This window comes from Sus scrofa, chromosome 2 (genome assembly GCF_054392235.1).
Source record: "Sus scrofa isolate SSC_HxYL_T2T_F1_AM1 chromosome 2, Sscrofa_HxYL_maternal_Yorkshire_Landrace_v2.0, whole genome shotgun sequence".
Classification (NCBI taxonomy): Eukaryota; Metazoa; Chordata; class Mammalia; order Artiodactyla; family Suidae; genus Sus; species Sus scrofa.
Window position 1 is genome coordinate 35,809,076 of NC_139384.1, and position 19,321 is coordinate 35,828,396.

Here is a 19,321-nt window from a genome sequence, read left to right on the forward strand (position 1 = left end):
TGTCTTGCCATATTTTCCTTTTCACTTCCATCTCAGCCCCTCAGCTCTATTCTTGAGCAACAGGGCAAGTCACATGGGTCAGACGTGCAGGTACCAGAGCTCCAGACTTGGAGAAGATTAGGTTGAGGTACTAAAAAGAGAGATTTTTATGTCACATGTATTTAAAGGCACTTTGGCACTTGGGTCTTGATAATATTCTTCCTCAAGTGACATTGACACAGGTGTATTTGGTGGTTGCGGTTTGTGGTCTGAAAAGCATGTGGTTCTGGTTCCAAAATGTTCTGCCATTTCAAACAAATGACCTTCATGCATGGTTTTGACACTCTGCCCTATTAAGTATGCATGTAGGCTTGGTATCTTGAGGGAATAATTCAATATTGGGAAGAAGCTAGTAAAGAAGAAACATTGGGATTATAGTCAGCCTCTGTGGAATTAGTGAGTAAACAAACGACTTACCAGGAATGGTCATATGGAGCTTTGCTTAAATAAATAAGAAATTGGTGCCTAAGGTATGTGGGATGTCTCTGCCAAATAAACCTCCCTCAAAATATAAGACACACATCCACATCTGACTCCATATGGAAAAAAGCATGCAAGCCAGCCCAGGTTCAAATTCCATTTCCACCACATGCCAGGCATATGGTCTTAGGCAGTTTACAGAATCTTTCTGAGCCTCAGTTTTCTCAGTTGTAAACCATCAATAATTAGACTATTTACCTCATAGTTAATACATGTTAGCTATTATTTTAAATCATTTTTTAATACACAGTCTGATATTCCTTATTTATCCAGCTCCCTAGAGCGTCTTCTTCAAGTCCCAACCCATAAACATCACTACTGTATTTATTCATGGCACTAGGTAGAAACAGAGCCCTCATCCCATTGCCTAGGTTAAATATATTGGTGTTTGAATTTGCTTGACTTCTGTAGGAATCAATGGTTAATGAAAAGGGATGGAGACAAACAGATGTTCTCACAGTTCTGATACTCATGGAACCACAGAATTGAATGTTTCCATAGGTACATTATCTATGATGTGGATGTTTTGTGACCAGCCATATGGGTCTTTTGTCATCTGAGATGTTAATATTTTCCTTGTATTTTATGGTAGCGCTGGAGCACAGCCAGCCTCTGGAAATAGGGTCCACATGGCTCATTATATACAGGGCCCAGAAACTGGCTTCCTCGTGCTCTTCAGATGAGCAGTGACTCTTAGAGGGGTTGGGGGCTGGGGCAGGGCAAGGATTGGGCGGGGGAATGCATTCAATTATTTTTGCTCCTGCATTAAGCTACAAATAATGAGCACTTTCCTGGGCTTTCCAGCGAGCAATTAAAAGAAATTATAGAGCTGGATGCACAAATAACCCGAAGGACAACTCGATGTGTGGAACCACCAGTTTTCTCCTTGTGTGCAGGAGGCTAATCCTCGTGAATGCGCAGAAACACTGCCTTGCTATAGAAAGGGTTGCGTGTCCACACATGTTTTGGCCTCTACCCACATGCTTCTGTGTGGTGTGACTGTGCATCCAGAAGAAGGGCTGTGCTGTGTGCATTTGTGCTTCAGTGGAATTTAGCAAACTGATTCTGAAAATGGTCTCGTAAAGGTGAGTGACAAGAGAACTGCCAGCCTCCTCTTGCTAATCTTATCTTTCCCCTAGGATTTCTTGGTAGAAGCCTTTAAAGGAATGCTATTCTTTTGATTTTAGAGGCAACTTATCTGTCTGGATTCTTTCCCCACCCTCTTTTTTTTTAAAGTTCACATTCTGTATACTCCTAAAGACAGGGACTAATCTAGAGAGAAGTATCCATCCCATTCTCTTTTTACCCCCTTGAGACTTGATGGCGTTGAAGCCTTCCAGTTTGGACCTATGATGGGTCTCATTATGTACAGATATCCTTTCTATAATGGAAATTGCTCAGATAACTAATTAACCACAGGCATGCACGAGCTTTGGAAACTTTCAGGAGCACCATCTGTGGAAAAACTGAGAAGGGCATGCCTTTGCCACAGGGTTGGGGTCCATTAAGAGTGTGTTTGTGTGGCGATGGTGTCTAGGGGGTGTTGACTCACAGCTGTCCAAATTCTCATAGGATCTCCTAGCTGGAATTCAAAATGTCCAGCAGCACCCTGACAGCAACCTGTCGATTTGAAGTTGCCAGTTCTGAAGAAAGAGACTGAAATAGGACAGATGGGTCTTAACTCCCCCCCCCCCACCTTTTTTTATTGTAATTGTTCTGGCATGTTCCCAATCTCCATTATACCAAACTGCTTTGCTTAAAGGGGGATTTTCTTCATCCTCTGACTTGAGTTACTGCATGTTCTCCCCTTAGGGACAAACAATGCAGTTGTGTCAGCTTTGCTTTTTTAAAAATTTTTTATTTTATTATCATTATTATCATTATCATTATCATCATCATCATTATTATTATTATTATTATTATTATTATTATTGTCTTTTTAGGGCCACACCTGTGGTATGCGGAGGTTCCCAGGCTAGGGGTCCAATCAGAGCTATAGCTGCCAGCATACACCACAGCCACAGCAATGCCAGATCTGAGCTGCATCTGTGACCTACACCACAGGTCACAGCAACGCCAGATCCTTAACCTACTGAGCAAGGCCAGGGAACAAATCCGAATCCTCATGGATCCTAGTAGGGTTCATTAATCAATGAGCCATGATAGGAACGCCTCCTTTTTTTTTTTTTTTAGATAGAGCATGCTCATCCTGGATCCAGACAGTGTTGTGCTGTGCTTTCACAACCTCCCCTGCTAGGAGGTGTGCCTCGTTTATAATTTGGAGAGGCAGTTTCTGAGCTGTGTTGAGACATCTACTGTGTGGGACTCAAGGTGGAACCCAGTAACTCTTGGGATACTGCCTGGGAAAATAGGGTTCTGTGGCATCTCAGCCCCACCCACTTGCCAACAATTTAATAGCAAGTGATATCAGGGTTCCTGGTGTGAGTCATCTGCATTTGTACCGGTGAACTTGGTGACTTCTTGGGGTTTGGAAACTAGCCATCTTGCAGTGCTTTGTAAAGTCTGGACCAGTCTCTAGTTGTTCAACTCAAAAATTTTTTAAATTTTCTTTGGAAATCTATTATTTGATAATAACTTTATTATCATTAAATAAATTAATAACTTTATTATCATTTGGGGTGCTTTGGTCTTGAGGCAAATGATCCCAAATGTTGGAACCCAACTGAGAAATTGGGTTGCTGCTTTGCTGGGTACCTAATTGAAGTGAGATCGATTTGAGTTGGAGGAGGGATTATGATGCTTGATAGCTACACTAATATACTTTTAGGGTTTTGTTGTTTGCCGCTGCAGCTGTTGTTTTATTTTATGAGTTTTTTGTTTTAATTTCACAGTACATGGTAGGAGATAGCTGGACCTGTTAGTTTTAGGACAAGCCTAGAAATAAGAAATCACTGGGTGGGTGAATCAGTTCTTTCTGCCTCTGTGTTTCACCATGTCTGGACAGAAAGAACTCAGAAGGATCAGCCAGAAGGATCTGGCTGAAAGTCATTCTCTTGTGCCTGGTTGCATCGTTTCCAGTATCATTCTGATTGAGTGAGTGCATGTTAGGGTTGTAATGCTTGCACTTGCCTTGTAGCATTGAGATAAAAATTAGTGATTGAGTGGAAGTCCAGATTTAGATCAGTAGTACTCTATAAATTCTCATTCAGCCTGTCACATTTATAGGTATCCTGTACTTTATGGTATAAACACAATAGTGGAGAAGCCAGTTGACATAAAGGGAACTCAGATTTTACCGAACATTACAAAAGCAAAAATATTTTCCACATAATAAATGTCCCAGTAAGACAAGTTGAATCAAGGAGGAAAGAGGACAGGAAGTGTGTGGTCTAGGCGCAGAATGTACCACAGTGTGTACGTTGACGTTAACCCTTTCATTTCTATGTCTTAAGTACCATTCTTTTTATCACTCAGCCTAGTGCTTCTCATCTTTATTTAGTATATTATGTAATTCTGATTTAGTGGATGGGTGGATGGGATGGAAGAGAGGAAGCTGAAATTCTGTGTTTATTAGCTCCCAGATGATGATGTTAATGCTCCTGGCCCAAGGGGGTCAGACTTTGAGAACCAAGGCTTCATTTAATTTCAGCCCATGGAACTTTATCCCATACCAACATTTCCTAAAACTTATTTCAGGCCCCACAAATGTCTCCTTCTGTTATTGCATTCTTAATCACAGATTTGAATCCCAGTAATACACTTAATTTATAACTATAATGCTCAAAAAATTATCTGAACTTTGACACTTTAGGTTGCATAAAATGAATTTTGTACTTAGAAGTTTTCTGCAAATTCAAAGTCTATATGTTTCAATATAACTTAAATGCCTGTGTTACAATGATATTTGTATCTCCTTATTTACTATTTCTAGAGTCATTTTCCCTTTATTGGAAAATTTCCCCCACAATTTCGCATATTGAGATCAACACCTATCGGTAAATGTGATAGATACCCAATAATTTTTTCACATCCTCCCTTACACAGTGGGTCACTGGCACACAGAACCAAGTAGACAGTATCTTTTGTCTTTTAGCCTTTTCTAGGGCTGCACCCATGGCATATGGAGGTTCCCAGGCTAGGGGTCTAATCGGACCTGTAGCCACCAGCCTACACCAGAGCCACAGCAACACGGGATCTGAGCTGCGTCTGCGACCTACACCGGATCCTTAACGCACTGAGCAAGGCCAGGGATCGAACCTGCAACCTCATGGTTCCTAGTCAGATTCGTTAACTCTGCGCCACGACGGGAACTCCCGACAGTATCTTTTTAATTAATGTTACTGTCTACCGTATATGGGAATTTGATAAATAATACTTTGCTTTTGGCAACTTAATAGTTGGAATATTGTTTAAAATGAACTTCAGTTCATTATGACAAATTCTACCCGAAATTCTAGAGGAAACAGAATGTTAATTAAAGACTGCTAATTAACATTCAATTCTTTAATTGAATGTTAACTGCCATTTGGTCCTTGTGATCCAAAAAGTGATAGTTCAAAAAATAATTTAAGGAGTTCCCGTTGTGGCGCAGTGGAAACAAATCCAAGTAGGAACCACAAGGTTGCAGGTTCGATCCCTGGCCTCGCTCAGTGGGTTAAGGATCTGGCGTCGCCGTGAGCTGTGGTGTAGGTCACAGACGTGGCTCAGATCTGGCATTGCTGTGGCTGTGGCATAGGCTGGCAGCTGTAGCTCCGATTCAACCCCTAGCCTGGGAACCTCCTTATGCCACAGGCGCGGCCCTAAAAATACAAAAGACAAAAAAAATAATAATAATTTAAAAAGCATTTTTAGACAGTCTATTCATTTGATGTGCAAGTGACTTGCGTATGCTTGAGACTTTTTTTAATAATGATTTTTATTTTTTCCATTATAACTTGTTTAGGGTTCTGTCAATTTTCTGCTTTACAGCAAGGTGACCCAGTTACACATACATGTGTACATTCTTTTTTCTCACATTATCATGCTCCATCATAAGTGACTAGATATAGTTCCCAGTGCTATACAGCAGGATCTCATTGCTTATCCATTCCAAAGGCAATAGTTTGCATCTATTAACCCCAAGCTCCTAATCCACCCTACTCCCTCCCCCTCCCCCTTGGCAGCCACAAGTCTGTTCTCCATGTCCATGATTTTCTTTTCTGTGGAAAGGTTCATTTGTGCTGTATATTAGATTCCAGATATAAGCGACATCATATGGTATTTGTGCTTGAGACTTCTTGATTGTGGGCCAGAGATGTACACTGTTGGGGCAGTACGGGACGTACTGCTTTGTGCAGGGGAGGTAAAGTAAGAGGGCAGAGTATGGATGAGACTGCCAGCTCTGGGTGGCCCTGAGTTACAGCATAACAGTAGTTTCCTAGGGCAGTAGTGATGGGAGCACTTAGAAACCTTTGCATGGTGGCAGATATACCTGGGGTTGGAATGACAGGTGGAGCGTTCTCTTTCCAGACCTGGTCCTTGTGCCAGTCATTTTCTCTTATCCAAGATTCTCTCCATCATTACAGCTCACTTTAAGACTTAATGCTCTCACTTGAGTTGCATCTCCCCAAATACCATGCAGATATTACCAGCACAAAGGGACCTGAGTCATGTAGCGTGTGTGGGAACCTAGTTTGTGCAAGGTACTATACAAATTGTGGTAATTCAGAGACTGCCCAGTCCCTATCCTAGGAGAATGTGGTCTAGTTTTACTCCTGGGTAAGGTAGGTCTCCAAACAATACAAAAAATCTTTCTTCATAAATGGAGTGAGGCGTAGAGAAGGCATTAATAAAGGGCTAGAGCTTTAGTGGTTTCTATCAAAGATGTATGTGCATTTATCTATCAAGTTTATGATTTAAGGAAATACACTCCCCTGCCCCCCATGGTACTTGCATGTAGGTATCACTCCAGGTTGGTATTAAGAACCAGCAATTTCTCTGGGACTCTTACTGAGGCTAAGTAATGTCTCCACATATTACTCAATACCATGGACATACCTGGGGAACAGAGAATAGTATGAAGGACTGTGCTTTATAGGAAGTATAATCATACTCTTGGACATTATGGTTAAAAATTACATTTTTAAAGGAACTTCCTTCAAAGCTTTGGGACATAGGCATTATCAGATTATCATTTACTGAAATATTTATTGCTTTCAATTGATTGGTCATTCAGGTAAGTAGATGAGCATCTGTAATGATCATGAGCTTTCCCCCCATTTTATTTGTGGGTTCCAAATAAAACCCATTATTTTCTTTGAGGAATGTGAGGTGTTCTGTTTTGTTTTAAGCTTTCTTGGCTAAGCAATATATACCTAATGGGGAAACAATACAGAAATAATGCAGAGGGATGGAAGAAACTAGTCCCTGTTGGTGAATGCTTAGTTTTTCTTAGGAATCTGAGGCTCTGACCTCATTCCATCTGGGGAAGCACAGTGAGTGGATGAGTTGATTAAAAACTCTGGTCCCCTTTCCTCCTGAACGAAATGGGGATAATTATAGTTACCTGTACCTCTAGAGTCCTATGAGTCTTAATTAATATTTGCCAAGTGTTTGGAACTCTTTGAATTAAAAGTGCTGAGCAGTGGAATCCAAGTTCCCTGTCATCATAATTAGAACGAGAACGTCCCGCCTTCCCGCCATCTCCCTCCATTCTGCTCCTTCAGCCAAGCCAGACATGGCTCATGGTTAGCACCCAGCTCTACAGACTTCTCTCTAACCCCTTTGCTTTTGGCAACTTAATTAAGCCTAAAAATAAATATATGTATTCATCCATACATAGATTAAGTTAAAAGACATGTCCAGGTCCTTAACCCTAACTCCACACTTGTCACTTCTTAATATTCATTTTCAAAGCTCAGTAGCCACTAAGAACAAAGTCAGTGAATTGACTCATCTCCTCCATTGTATCATTCTTTCAGGTTCTCTTACACATGGTGATAAACTGGGCTTCTTGAAGCATTCTTCCTGCTCAGAAACTTGTTCTTCTGTGCCTGTATGGCAAAACCCTTTAGCATCCCCCTCAGAGCCTTCCAAAACCAAAAATAAGAGTGGACAATCATCCACTCTTATTTTTCACCATTCCAGAACTCTTCCGTGCCTTTACTCAAGCGGCCACCCACCCACTGGTGTCTTTTCTGGATACATTTAAAGTCTCTCTATCCTTTGCAATCTTCTTCACAAAGCATCCCTCATTCTCTAACTAGAAGTAACCTCTTTCTCTTTATAGAATTTTATGTATACTTTCCTGGGTTGTTTCTACCTTTATGTTTTAGTTACTTTACATATATGACCTACTTTCCTCCTAGAGTATAAGACTTGAAACTAGGTCCCATGTCTGATGAACGTACAAACCAAAGAAAGGTTAATCTACACATGTAGTGAAACTGGATACAGATTAAAGATTATTTATATTGACTTGCAAGATTTAGTGAAGGTTGCCTCTTAATAGATTTGCATCATGTATATTAGGAATTAAATATTAATTGATAACCTTGTCAACATTACCAATATCCTACTTGCTTATAGGACTGTCTAAACACGAGCAACTGAATTTTTTAAGTTGTGTTTTCTTTACATACTCATAGACAAACCCTAGAAGGGTTGGGAACAAGCCAAGTTTTATGTTTTTCCTCTGTATGCCCTAATTATCCATATTGTTTGGTTCCCCTTCTTAGCTTTGGCCATGGAAACTTGGCTCTAATATGCCTAAATTTTTGCAGAGCTTTCTTTTAGAGGAAGACTGAGCTGTCTGAAATTCCATCTACTGAAGTAATCAAGCCTTAAAGTTGAAGGGACTTGAAAATCAAAGTATTATTTTAATGGTGCTGCCTTTAGAAAGCTGGGCTCCAAGATACCCAGAACTGCAGAAAACTGTGTTTACATGCTATAAGCTCCTTCTTTGATCATCTTTCCTAGCATAGCTTCTCTCCTCCCTGCCATTAAATATTTAAATTTTAAAAATTTAGGAGTTCCCGTCGTGGCACAGTGGTTAATGAATCCTACTAGGAACCGTGAGGTTGCGGGTTCGATCCCTGCCCTTGCTCAGTGGGTTAAGGATCCGGCGTTGCCGTGAGCTGTGGTGTAGGTCACAGACATGACTCGGATCCCGCATTGCTGTGGCTCTGGAGTAGGCCGGTGGCTACAGCTCCGACTGGACCCCTAGCCTGGGAACCTCTATATGCCACAGGAGCGGCCCAAGAAATGGCAAAAAGACAAAAAATAAATAAATAAATAAATTTAAAAAATTTAAATGTCTTGAAGGTAAGAACTTGGACAGTTGGGCTTTGTGATATCTGATAGGTTACTTAACCTCTCTGAACAGTAATTGTCTCCTCTGGATAGTGTCTGTCTCCTCCAGATAATACCTGTCCTAATGACAATCAAATTAGATGATGCTTGTGAATGTTCTGTCATCTTTTAGACAAATATAAGTCATTACCATAGCATGCTGTCATGGCTTTTCATCTGGTTGAATGTTAAAGACTTTTGAGTCATGCTTAAAAGTAAAGCCTATTTCTATTCATTTATTTTTTGTTTTAGCCCTATGCACTATGTGTAATTTCTCAAGAATGAGGCAAAACAAAAACAACAACAAAAACAAACCAACCCTCCTAGCATTTTATAGATGTGGTTGAATTGACTGTTGTAAGGCATGGAGCAGAATTAGCAGTGAATTTTATTATGTATAAACAGATATATAAACTAACAGTCTACATAGCAATTTTGCACAGCCTCTTTATCTCTTGTGTAATAAAGACTCATCTGAAGAACTAAGAATTGTCACAGAATTGCTTACTTAACTTTTTGTGATTTCCTAATACAGTATATAAAATTACTCATTAAAGAGGTAAATAGAAAAAAAAGGACAGCAAAAGACTTGAATGTTCCAAATTTTGCTATAATTATTACTACTGCCCTCTTTCCAAGTCTTCTATTAGAAACAGAACTACACAGAAAGTAGTAGGGGCAGTTAGTATGTTACAGTGTTATTCGCTTTTTAAAAATGATTATTCAAGTAAAGCTTTATCCTATTAGAGAAGCTCAAGAGATTCCTCATGGCTGATAACTGCTATCTACCACATACTATAGAGCTTATAATTTGGGTTTTGCACAGCTTGTACTTGGCCTAATAATTTCAGTGAGTTTACTGGTGCTGTCCATATGGAAAGGCTTCCTATGAAAAATGATGTTAGAACTGTGCTAACCGTTTAATAAAGCCTTCACTAAGTTTCGGACTGAGTACCACTACATTATTCTGTGTTGAACATTATAGGGGAATCACACATGGTCCAGGGAGCTTATCATTCAACTGAAAACTGACCATAATTAACAAACACTGTTATCCATTAACAAGTGAGTAGGCAGTGAAGTACTAAATGAGATGTCGTGTGGAATTTTAGAGGAAGAGGAGAGCAGTGTGTGTTGGGAGAACTGGAGAAGGTGGCATAGATGATGGGATGCTTAAACTGGGTCATGAAGGAAAAGCAAGATTTAGAGAAGAAAAAAAGAATTTGCCAGAAGAAAGGAATGAGTCACTTCCAGTCAATAATATATAAAAGGGGCTCTAAGGACTCTGGCCTTATCAGAACAGAGGAGATGAAGCCCTGAATAACATGAGAAAGTTAGCTGTGTGGGATGATGCCAGATTTTGGGGGCTGCTGAATTATCAAAAGGGGTTATATTTGACCTGGTGGGATAAAAGAGTCCATGCAAGTCTTTGTGTTAGAGCATGATAAAATGAGAGCTGTCAGGCAGTGATCATCAGTTAAATGGAGCAGAAAGGATGTCATATATATTGGGACATGATTAGAGTCAAAATGAGGTGGTGAGAGCTGAACCAAGACAGTGGCAGTGGGATGGAGGAACAGGGGGGTCAGGAGAGATCTTTTAAAGGAAAAACAAGTGGGGCTTCTTCACTGACTGAACTTGAGGGCTCTCTAGGAAATGTTTTGTCAAAACTTGATTCCCAGATTTCTAGCCTGCAGCCTGGGTGGTCCAAAGTATCAAGAAACCATTGTCAGAATCAGCAAGGTTAGGAAGTAACATTGTTCCAACAGGAAGTATTGGCCTTAGGAGTAAGTAGGTAATTAGCATTGTAGGCTGGGAGGTGTGTGGGGGGGGGGGGCAGGATTTGGAATAGAGGTTGGGCTTTATTACCAGGTAGGTAATTAATGTGTCTGCAGATCTTCTGCTCTGAGGGATGCCCATGTTTGGGCTTCAGGATGAAAGCCAAGTAATATTTACTCAGATGCCACTTGTTCCTCTGAAATATTTGCTTGTGGAGCTGATGAGAAAATGATATATAACATACTACATTTATAACCAGAAGCTTATTAATAAAAAGATAAATGAAGGCAGTAACTTTAAAGGGTCACCTTCCTCAAGCCAAGGATAGACCAAAGTATCATTAAAAGACTCATTACTATCATAGTGATAATAAAACAATTTTCCAGCTCTGTAGATTAAGATGCCTCAGTACCTTGGGCCATTTTAAATGGTGAGTGTGGGCACTTAGTAAATACGTGCTAAACTTACTCTGTTTCATTGATTCTAAGGTGCATGTTTTCTTACTCTTTTTTTTTTAACATTTCTGAAATTGACTTGTATCTGGAACATCTTAAAATGATGTTATTTTATTGTCATTGGCTAGACAGTTACATCACAGTTGTCATTGCCTTAACCAATTTTCTTTGCTTAATTTTCTTTTTTACACGTGCACAAAAGTTACATCTGAAAAAATATGTTCAAATAAGTCTAAAAGAATTCTTTCCAGTTCTAAGTGATTAAAGAAAGCAATAGTTTAACAGGCTGCATTTTAAAAAATCTTAGTGGTGCATAAAATGGTGTGCTTTATAAGGATGGTATCATAGATTTCATGAAATGTGATATTAAAAGATAGCTGATCACAGCAACTCTCTTACCAGCATGATGTAAAATCCTAGAGTAAAATATTCTAAATTTGCTGCTTTTCACCGACTTGCATTTGAGGTGCCCCTTGGGTTGTTTTAATTTGGACGGGAAACACTAGGAGAAAGGGTTTTCTGTCAGTGGTGTAAATACTGCCTGCCAGGAAGAGAAACATCCTTGGAGGATCCATTTCTTTGATGGTGAAGAATCCAAACCCTTCGCAAAAGTTCAGGTGTTGGCAGAATGGATATCTGTGTTATATCTGTTTTATTCACACCAGCGTGCGCTTCCTCATCTCAAACCTTCCTCATCTCAGACTGTATGCTCCAAGCAGTTCTGCACATGCTTGCTGTTTGTGCCAAGTAAGCGTGAATCCAGAAGGAAATTGGCTGGTGTTTGGGGGCAGTAATCAAGTCCCGTAGTGGGAGAAAATGTGATCTCTGATAAAAGTGGAGAGGAAAACGGGGGTCTTGCTCCCAGAGTTTCAGCCCTTTCTGCAGTAAGACCTCCTGACTGCAGGTAGGTTCCCTTCCTGGCGGGTGACACTTCGTGGACAGGAAGACAGTCCCCTTTCCTGCTGGTTGGTACAGCATAACAGCTCTGGCACGCACGTGGTTTTTTGTTTAGTCCTTGCCTAGGACTGAGCGGTAGGAATAAAGTTAGTGTTGGGGCAGGGAATGCTCCCCTTTACTCCTCAGGGACGTGATGCCTCAGGTAAGTGCTTCTGAAGTCCTTCACCATCCAGCAGTAACCTTGTGTGGGTCTGTAGGTATGTTTTCATCTTTCCTGTTCATTCCTTCGAATTGGCTTCCCACAGCATGCTTGTAGACAAAGAGCCAAATTTAGTGTAGAGATTCCCTCTGGCAAACAGGAGAAGATTAATTTTGTGGTGTGCTGTTAAGGGACTTCCCAGAAAACTTCAAAAGCCCAGAAAGAAGCGCCAGCTGCCTGTACCAAAATGTGCACAGTGCCATTCAGCTTTTTCAAGGTACGATCAACGCAGAGCCCACACACACGTGCACACAGGTCACAGTCCAATAAAAAGAGAGGCAGAGCTCTCCTAGATGGGTTTGTGTTTGAGCCAGGGCCAAGAGGCCTAGAGTTAGTGGAGTTAACCACCAATGCCCATATGGCAGGCATTTGAAATTGCCTCCCCAGGTTTTTGATGCTGTCCTCTCCAATTCTTTCTTAAGCAAACACGTTGCTTTCATGGTATCAGCCCCAGGCATGGACACATCATTAAAACCAACGTGTGGAAAATGATTTCTGTTTGGAAATAAGCAAAACTTACTGTCACGATAACCACCCAGGTGTAGTAGAAAAAACACTGGAGCTGGAATTGGGAGCCCTGATCCTAACAGGAACTTTCTTCATGACAGGAGGCAAGTCCTCCATGGCCTTTGGTTTCCTTACTGACAAACCAGGATGCTTAATGAAATCATCTTTCTCCTTTGTTGCAATAGAGTGTCTCTCTGGGAGGAAAAAAGGTCAATGGGAAGGCACCATGCAACTCCCTGACTTCTGTTTTATTGTACTGTTCACACCTAGATAGCCTGTAGCTAGAAAGGCCCACTTCAGACCCCACAGGCCACCGCTGTTCCCTCCACACGTACCTGCCATTGGGCCATGTTGCCGACTTGAAGAATTACTATTACCCTTGATGCTTGGTAACATTTCTGATGTTGCGTTTCCTGTGACAGCCTGAGCAGAGAGCATTAAAAATTAAACTTACAAAGCTGCTCAAGTGGGCGGAAGGAGGCAAAGTTGAAGCCGCAGTTTTTTTTTCCACTTGCTCAGGAGCCATCTGATCTCGGGCTTATACGCTAGAGCTTGGGGCCAAGGCTGCACGTCTCTGGTTTATGTTAAAGCCCATCTAGCACACTACTGACATTAACCTGTGTCTGGTGCAGCTGGAGTTTCTCACCAATGCGTCAGAAACCTTGACCCTGCAGAATGGCCTGGAACTGCAGTCAGAGGGCTGCCTCGTCCCCTTGGGAAAGCAAGCAAGCAAGCCCTAAACAGTCTTGTGTCCTGTTTCTGCTTTCTCCCTACAGTTCCACCAGGTGAGAAGAGTGATGACCATCCTTTTCCTTACTATGGTTATTTCATACTTCGGTTGCATGAAGGCTGCCCCCATGAAAGAAGCCAACGTCCGAGGACAAGGCAGCTTGGCCTACCCAGGTGTGCGGACCCATGGGACTCTGGAGAGCGTGAATGGGCCCAAGGCAGGTTCAAGAGGCCTGACATCGTCGTCATCGTCGTCGTTGGCGGACACTTTTGAACACGTGATCGAGGAGCTGTTGGACGAGGACCAGAAAGTTCGGCCCAATGAGGAAAACAATAAGGACGCGGACATGTATACGTCCCGAGTCATGCTCAGCAGTCAAGTGCCTTTGGAGCCTCCTCTTCTCTTTCTGCTGGAGGAATACAAAAATTACCTGGATGCTGCAAACATGTCCATGAGGGTCCGGCGCCACTCGGACCCCGCCCGCCGCGGGGAGCTGAGCGTGTGCGACAGCATTAGCGAGTGGGTGACGGCGGCGGATAAAAAGACGGCAGTGGACATGTCGGGTGGCACGGTCACGGTCCTCGAAAAAGTCCCCGTCTCGAAAGGCCAACTGAAGCAGTACTTCTACGAGACCAAGTGCAATCCTATGGGGTACACAAAGGAGGGCTGCAGGGGCATAGACAAGAGGCACTGGAACTCCCAGTGCCGAACTACCCAGTCGTATGTGCGGGCCCTCACCATGGATAGCAAAAAGCGAATTGGCTGGCGGTTCATAAGGATAGACACTTCCTGTGTATGTACTTTGACCATTAAGAGGGGAAGATAGTGGCTTTATGTTGTATAGATTATATTGAGACAAAAATTATCTATTTGTATATATACATAACAGGGTAAATTATTCAGTTAAGAAAAAAAATAATTTTATGAACTGCATGTATAAATGAAGTTTATACAGTACAGTGGTTCTACAATCTATTTATTGGACATTTCCATGACCAGAGGGAAACAGTCATTTTTTGCGCACAACTTTAAAAAAAAAGTCTGCATTACATTCCTCGATAATGTTGTGGTTTGTTGCCGTTGCCAAGAATTGAAAAACGTTAAAGAAAAAAAAAGTTTAAAAAATACTACTAATAAATTGCATGCTGCTTTAATTGTGAATTGATAACAAACTGTCCTCTTACAGAAAACAGACATAAAAAAAAAGCGAAAGAAAAAAAAAAAAAGCCTAACAAAAATTTGAACCAAAACATTCCGTTTACATTTTAGACAGTAAGTATCTTTGTTCTTGTTGGTACTCTGTTTTACTGCTTTTAACTTCTGATAGCGTTGGAATTAAAACAATGTCAAGGTGCTGTTGTCATCGCTTTACTGGCTTAGGGGATGGGGGATGGGAGGGGTTTATTTTTGTTTGTTTTGTGTTTCTTTTTTTGTTTGTTTGTTTTGTTTTGTTTTGTTTTGTTCTTTAGTTCCACAGGGTGTAGGGATGGGGAAAGAATTCCGTCCATCTGTATTCTGGTTGATAAAAGATTCATTTGTATGTTGCAGAGATGTTGGCAGTATCAATCAGATGGCTGGAAAGTGAATAAAAACTAAGGCAAACGATTGAAGTGCACCTCCTAGGCGCCTGCTCACCCTCTGGGCCTTGGTTGGGGGAAGCTTCTTTGGTTGCAAAGATCTGCATTTACTCCGAGCACGTTCTTTCCCCCACCCCTTCTGGTCCCCTCCTTGTTTTGTTTTCTCTTAAGGGTGAAAAGAATCCAGTTGCGAGCTCTGAACTCCTTTCCCACTGCTGTGAATGAGTGGACAGTGTGGCACTCATAGAAGTGTGGAGAACAATGATTTCTTTTTGTCTTTTCTTTTTTCTTCTTTTTAGATGAGGAAAAAATAACTCAAAAATAAAGATTCTTTTAGATGAGGAGTAAACATTTGGGTAAATCATTTTAGGCTTGGGAAAAAAAAAAAATCACGGTAAGGCTTACAACTGTCTTGCAGGCAAAAGGTGGGATTCTGTACAGACCCTTCAGAAACATCTAGATCAGAGCAGGCGTCCACACTGCCAGTGAAATGAAACGGAACAGCCACCTGGAGGCTTTGTGGAGCTGACATGTCATTTCCGGGCGGTGCAGGAGGAATTTCTGAGTGGCCGTGCTGAGGTCTAGGTGGGGGTGGAGAAGGGTACTTGAGACACTCCTAAAAGGCGGCCTCTGAAGGACCCTTCAGGGGTGGCTCTGGAATGACACGTGTCAAGTTGCTTGGACCTCGCGCTTTAAGTGCCTACATTATCTAACTGTGCTAAGAGGTTCTCGCTGGAGGACCATGCTCAAGCTGATTTACATCCTCCACCCCTGAATAATTTTGCCTAAAGCTGGATTAGCCTGGAGCATTTTTGGAACCACGTGTGTCACATTGTGATCGTGAAATTGATGTGATGAGACGGGAGATGTTTGCTGCGTGAACACGTATTGCTTTGAAATTAGACTCGAGGAAACCAGGGTTTTGTCTTTTGAAAACTTTTGGTAAAGGGGAAGGGAACAGGAAAAGGCCCCCAAAACTCAGGTTGGATGAACCACAACTAGCAATAGAAAAATCTTGTCCAGAGACAAGACTTTGGGACAGGATGGTGTCTGCCCATCCAGGACACCAAAGGCTTGAAGGCACCTTGCTTGATGGAAGAGGCCAGGACAGCTGACAGAGTTTTGCTCCCCAGTGAAGGCCACAGCAACATCCCAACCATCCTCTCAGTCATGGAGAGGGTCTCCGCCTTACCGCTGCTGTCTTGGGTTAGGAGAAATCAAGTTGGGAGCCTGGAATAGTGGTCCTGGGTAAAATGAATCCCAGTGAAAAGCAGTGCTAAAGCCCATTTAGCCCGTTGTGTGAACCTGGAACTGTCCTGGACCAGGTCCTTGCGTATCAGGAAGCCTCAAGAAATTGCTACATTGTAGTAGGAGGGTGAGGGATAAGCAAAAGAGGCTGTCCATCATGACCCAGGGAATGAAGACACCCTCAGCAAATAATTTCTATTTGTTCAGTCTCGCCTTTAGAAGGAGCCTGTCTTTTCCAGTACCATCGGAATACCTGTCTTTAAAAGAAGGAACACGTTCTGTAGTGTAGGTTTGTTTTGTGCTGTTTGAGAATACTCTCTTTATCATTAACATGTAACGAAGACTTGGAATATCTGCTGTCTGTTAGTTTTTCACAGCCTCCTTGCCAGGGACAAAATTTTAAAACAAACAAAAAGTCCCCATCGCCATCTCCAAGCGTGCTTCAAAGGCCGGATCTGTTAAGTGGCTGAGTAGGAGACCTTCAGCAATTGTGTGGTCAGTGGCGCTCTCTTAACGCAACAAGCTACATCACAGTCACATGCTTGGTGGTTTACGTTGACCTAAGATTTATTTTGTCAAAACCTATCTCTGTTGCTGTTCATTTTTGTTCCGTTGCGTTTCGTTTTGTTTCTTAAAGTCTTGCTGTGGTCTCTGTGGCAGAAGTGTTTCATGCATGGCAGCAGGCCTGTTGCTTTTTTATGGTGATTCCCATTGAAAATGTAAGTAAATGTCTGTGGCCTTGTTCTCTCTATGGTAAAGATATTATTCACCATGTAAAACAAACAAACTAAAAATATTTATTGTATTTTAGTATATTTATATAATTATGTTATTGAAAAAATTGGCATTAAAACTTAATCGCATCAGAAGCCTATTGTAAATATAAGTTCTATTTAAGTGTACTAAGTAACATATAATATATGTTTTAAATATAGAATTTTTAATGTTTTTAAATATATTTTCAAAGTATATAAAATCTGGGGGTTCTGGGTTTTTTTCTCTTCACTGTAAAACAAACATGAAAACGTGTTTTGTTATAAATACGTGTGTTCCTTGCTTTAAGACCAATTGCACGGCCCTCCAGAGACGATGCTTATTTCAAAGCATGGGAGGCCAATCCTGCAGTCTGAGCTTTTGAGAAGCTCTGGGATTGGGCCTGTCTTCCACAGTGGAAGACGGGAGTGTCATTTTCTAGGACACTTGAAAGTTTTCCCCTTTGAAGTGAGATACTTTCATCAAATACCAAGCCATGTAGCCTAGCAACATCAGGATCCATGCATCAGGGTTGGCTGGCTCTATTTGATTATAAAATAACTGTTAAAAAAAAAATCAAAGTAGGTTTACTTAGGGATAATGAGGATAAATTGGCCCAAATTTAGAAAATCAATGACTGAAAAAAAAACATAGAAATTCAATATTTAGAGGCAGGTCATGTACCCTTGGTTTGGAGATGATGCCATTTGCATTATGTGTTCGTATCCATTGCACTGATTTAATTTTTGTACATGGAACACGCAGATTTTATATCACAGTACCCACGATCTAACAGACTGCCAGGATTTCTAAAAGGATTTGCCTCTGTGATGGCTGCCAAGCCGCTGGGTAATTTAGTTAAAGTGTTTAAAGTTATCACTAAATCTTAGGGAAATAAATGGAAGGATTTTAAACGAGAGAAAGGGCCATTAAGGAAAAAAAGCATCTGTTCCTACTCTTGAGACTTCCCATTTGAACACTGACAACCCATCCCAGAACGTGGTGAACTATATCTGTGCAATGTATCATTTCTATTTCAAACATACACACATGGTTTCCTCTTGTATTGTCTTATAAATAAGGATCAAGAAAGTCATAACAAACAAAGACTTGTGTTGTGGATATGGAGGAGCAGATCGATCGAGAGGAATTACTCGAGCCTCATCTGTTGAGTGAGTTTGCAAAGTCCTCTAAACTGTAGGAGCAGTCCTGATGGCCAGGCAGAGCAGGAGCCCAGCCATGGAATTAGAAGCTTGGTAAACTTCAGGCTTAACCAATTTTCACAGTCAAGGAAGACTCAAAGATTTTTGGAAAGGGTTGAGTAAAAAGAAGTGAGAATTCAATTTGACATGCAAACTCCTTGAGGTTAAAGGAGTTGGGTAAACGTGACAGGAAGTTTCCATCAGAAGTTGAGGTCAGAGGAATAAGCAAACAAAAGATGGAGATTTCTTCTAAATTTCTTCTAACTTGAACTGAACAGGTGGAGCCAATTTGTACTCTATTGGGTAAGCCTCTTGAATCATGAAGATGCCTAGAAATAGCCCAGATCATTGCTGATATTTTTCTCCTTGATAAGCTTTTGTGGTCATTAGCAGTATCTATGAAGTCTTCTTATACTATACTCATTCTATGAATATATAATTTCTATACTAATTCTGTGAATATTATCATAGTTCTGAGTGAGAATCTGAATTCAATCTTAGAATGGATCAGTGTAAAATTTCCCCCGATTCATTTAAGAGATTATAGGCTCTAGATAAAATGTCGAACACCTTATGAACTGCATCAAAAACAGCCCAGCCAGCCCTCCGGCAGCATTAGGGCTCAGGCCTAATTAAAACACGTCTTCTCCATGTTCTCACATCAAGCCTGTTCTAAAAGGGGAAGTGGCTGCAGGTTTTGGTAAACCATTGTTAAGAATGTTAATTGGGAGAATTTATGTGCATCATGTAGGTAGATAAGATACTTAGCCTGGAAAGAGTGAGCCACAGATTTGTTGAATGGCAAAATTAGTGGTGGGATCTGGGTCTTAATTTATTTCCTTAAGCTGTGGGTTGGTTGCTTAACTTGCTTTAAAGGTTGGTTAGTTGGTTGGTTGGTTTGCAGGGAGGAATAGTTGGGAACCTCACTGTTGGTTAAAATAAGCTGACTAGTGGTTGGTGCTGTGAACTTCCCACCTAAGAGCCAAACGCTTAGCTAGAGTAGGTGCAGCCAGTCCAAACCAGCTAGCTGATACATATCTGGGTAATAATATATGCCCTGTCCACATCTCTGTCCTCTTATTCCTTCAAGTCTAGCTACCTTCTTG

General features: G+C 41.3%; 1 protein-coding gene across 4 annotated transcripts in view; it reads left to right on the forward strand.

The window, feature by feature from the left end:
• The window catches only part of BDNF (brain derived neurotrophic factor), a 58,051-nt gene extending 40,815 nt beyond the window's left edge, over positions 1-17,236 (forward strand). The window contains exon 2 of one of the 4 annotated variants that reach the window (XM_005654684.4): positions 13,482-14,647. In XM_005654684.4, coding sequence (XP_005654741.1) covers positions 13,482-14,261 — 780 coding nt within the window. In that variant the 3' untranslated portion in view covers positions 14,262-14,647. 4 annotated transcript variants of the gene reach the window in all.
• The last annotated feature ends 2,085 nt before the right edge of the window (positions 17,237-19,321 follow it).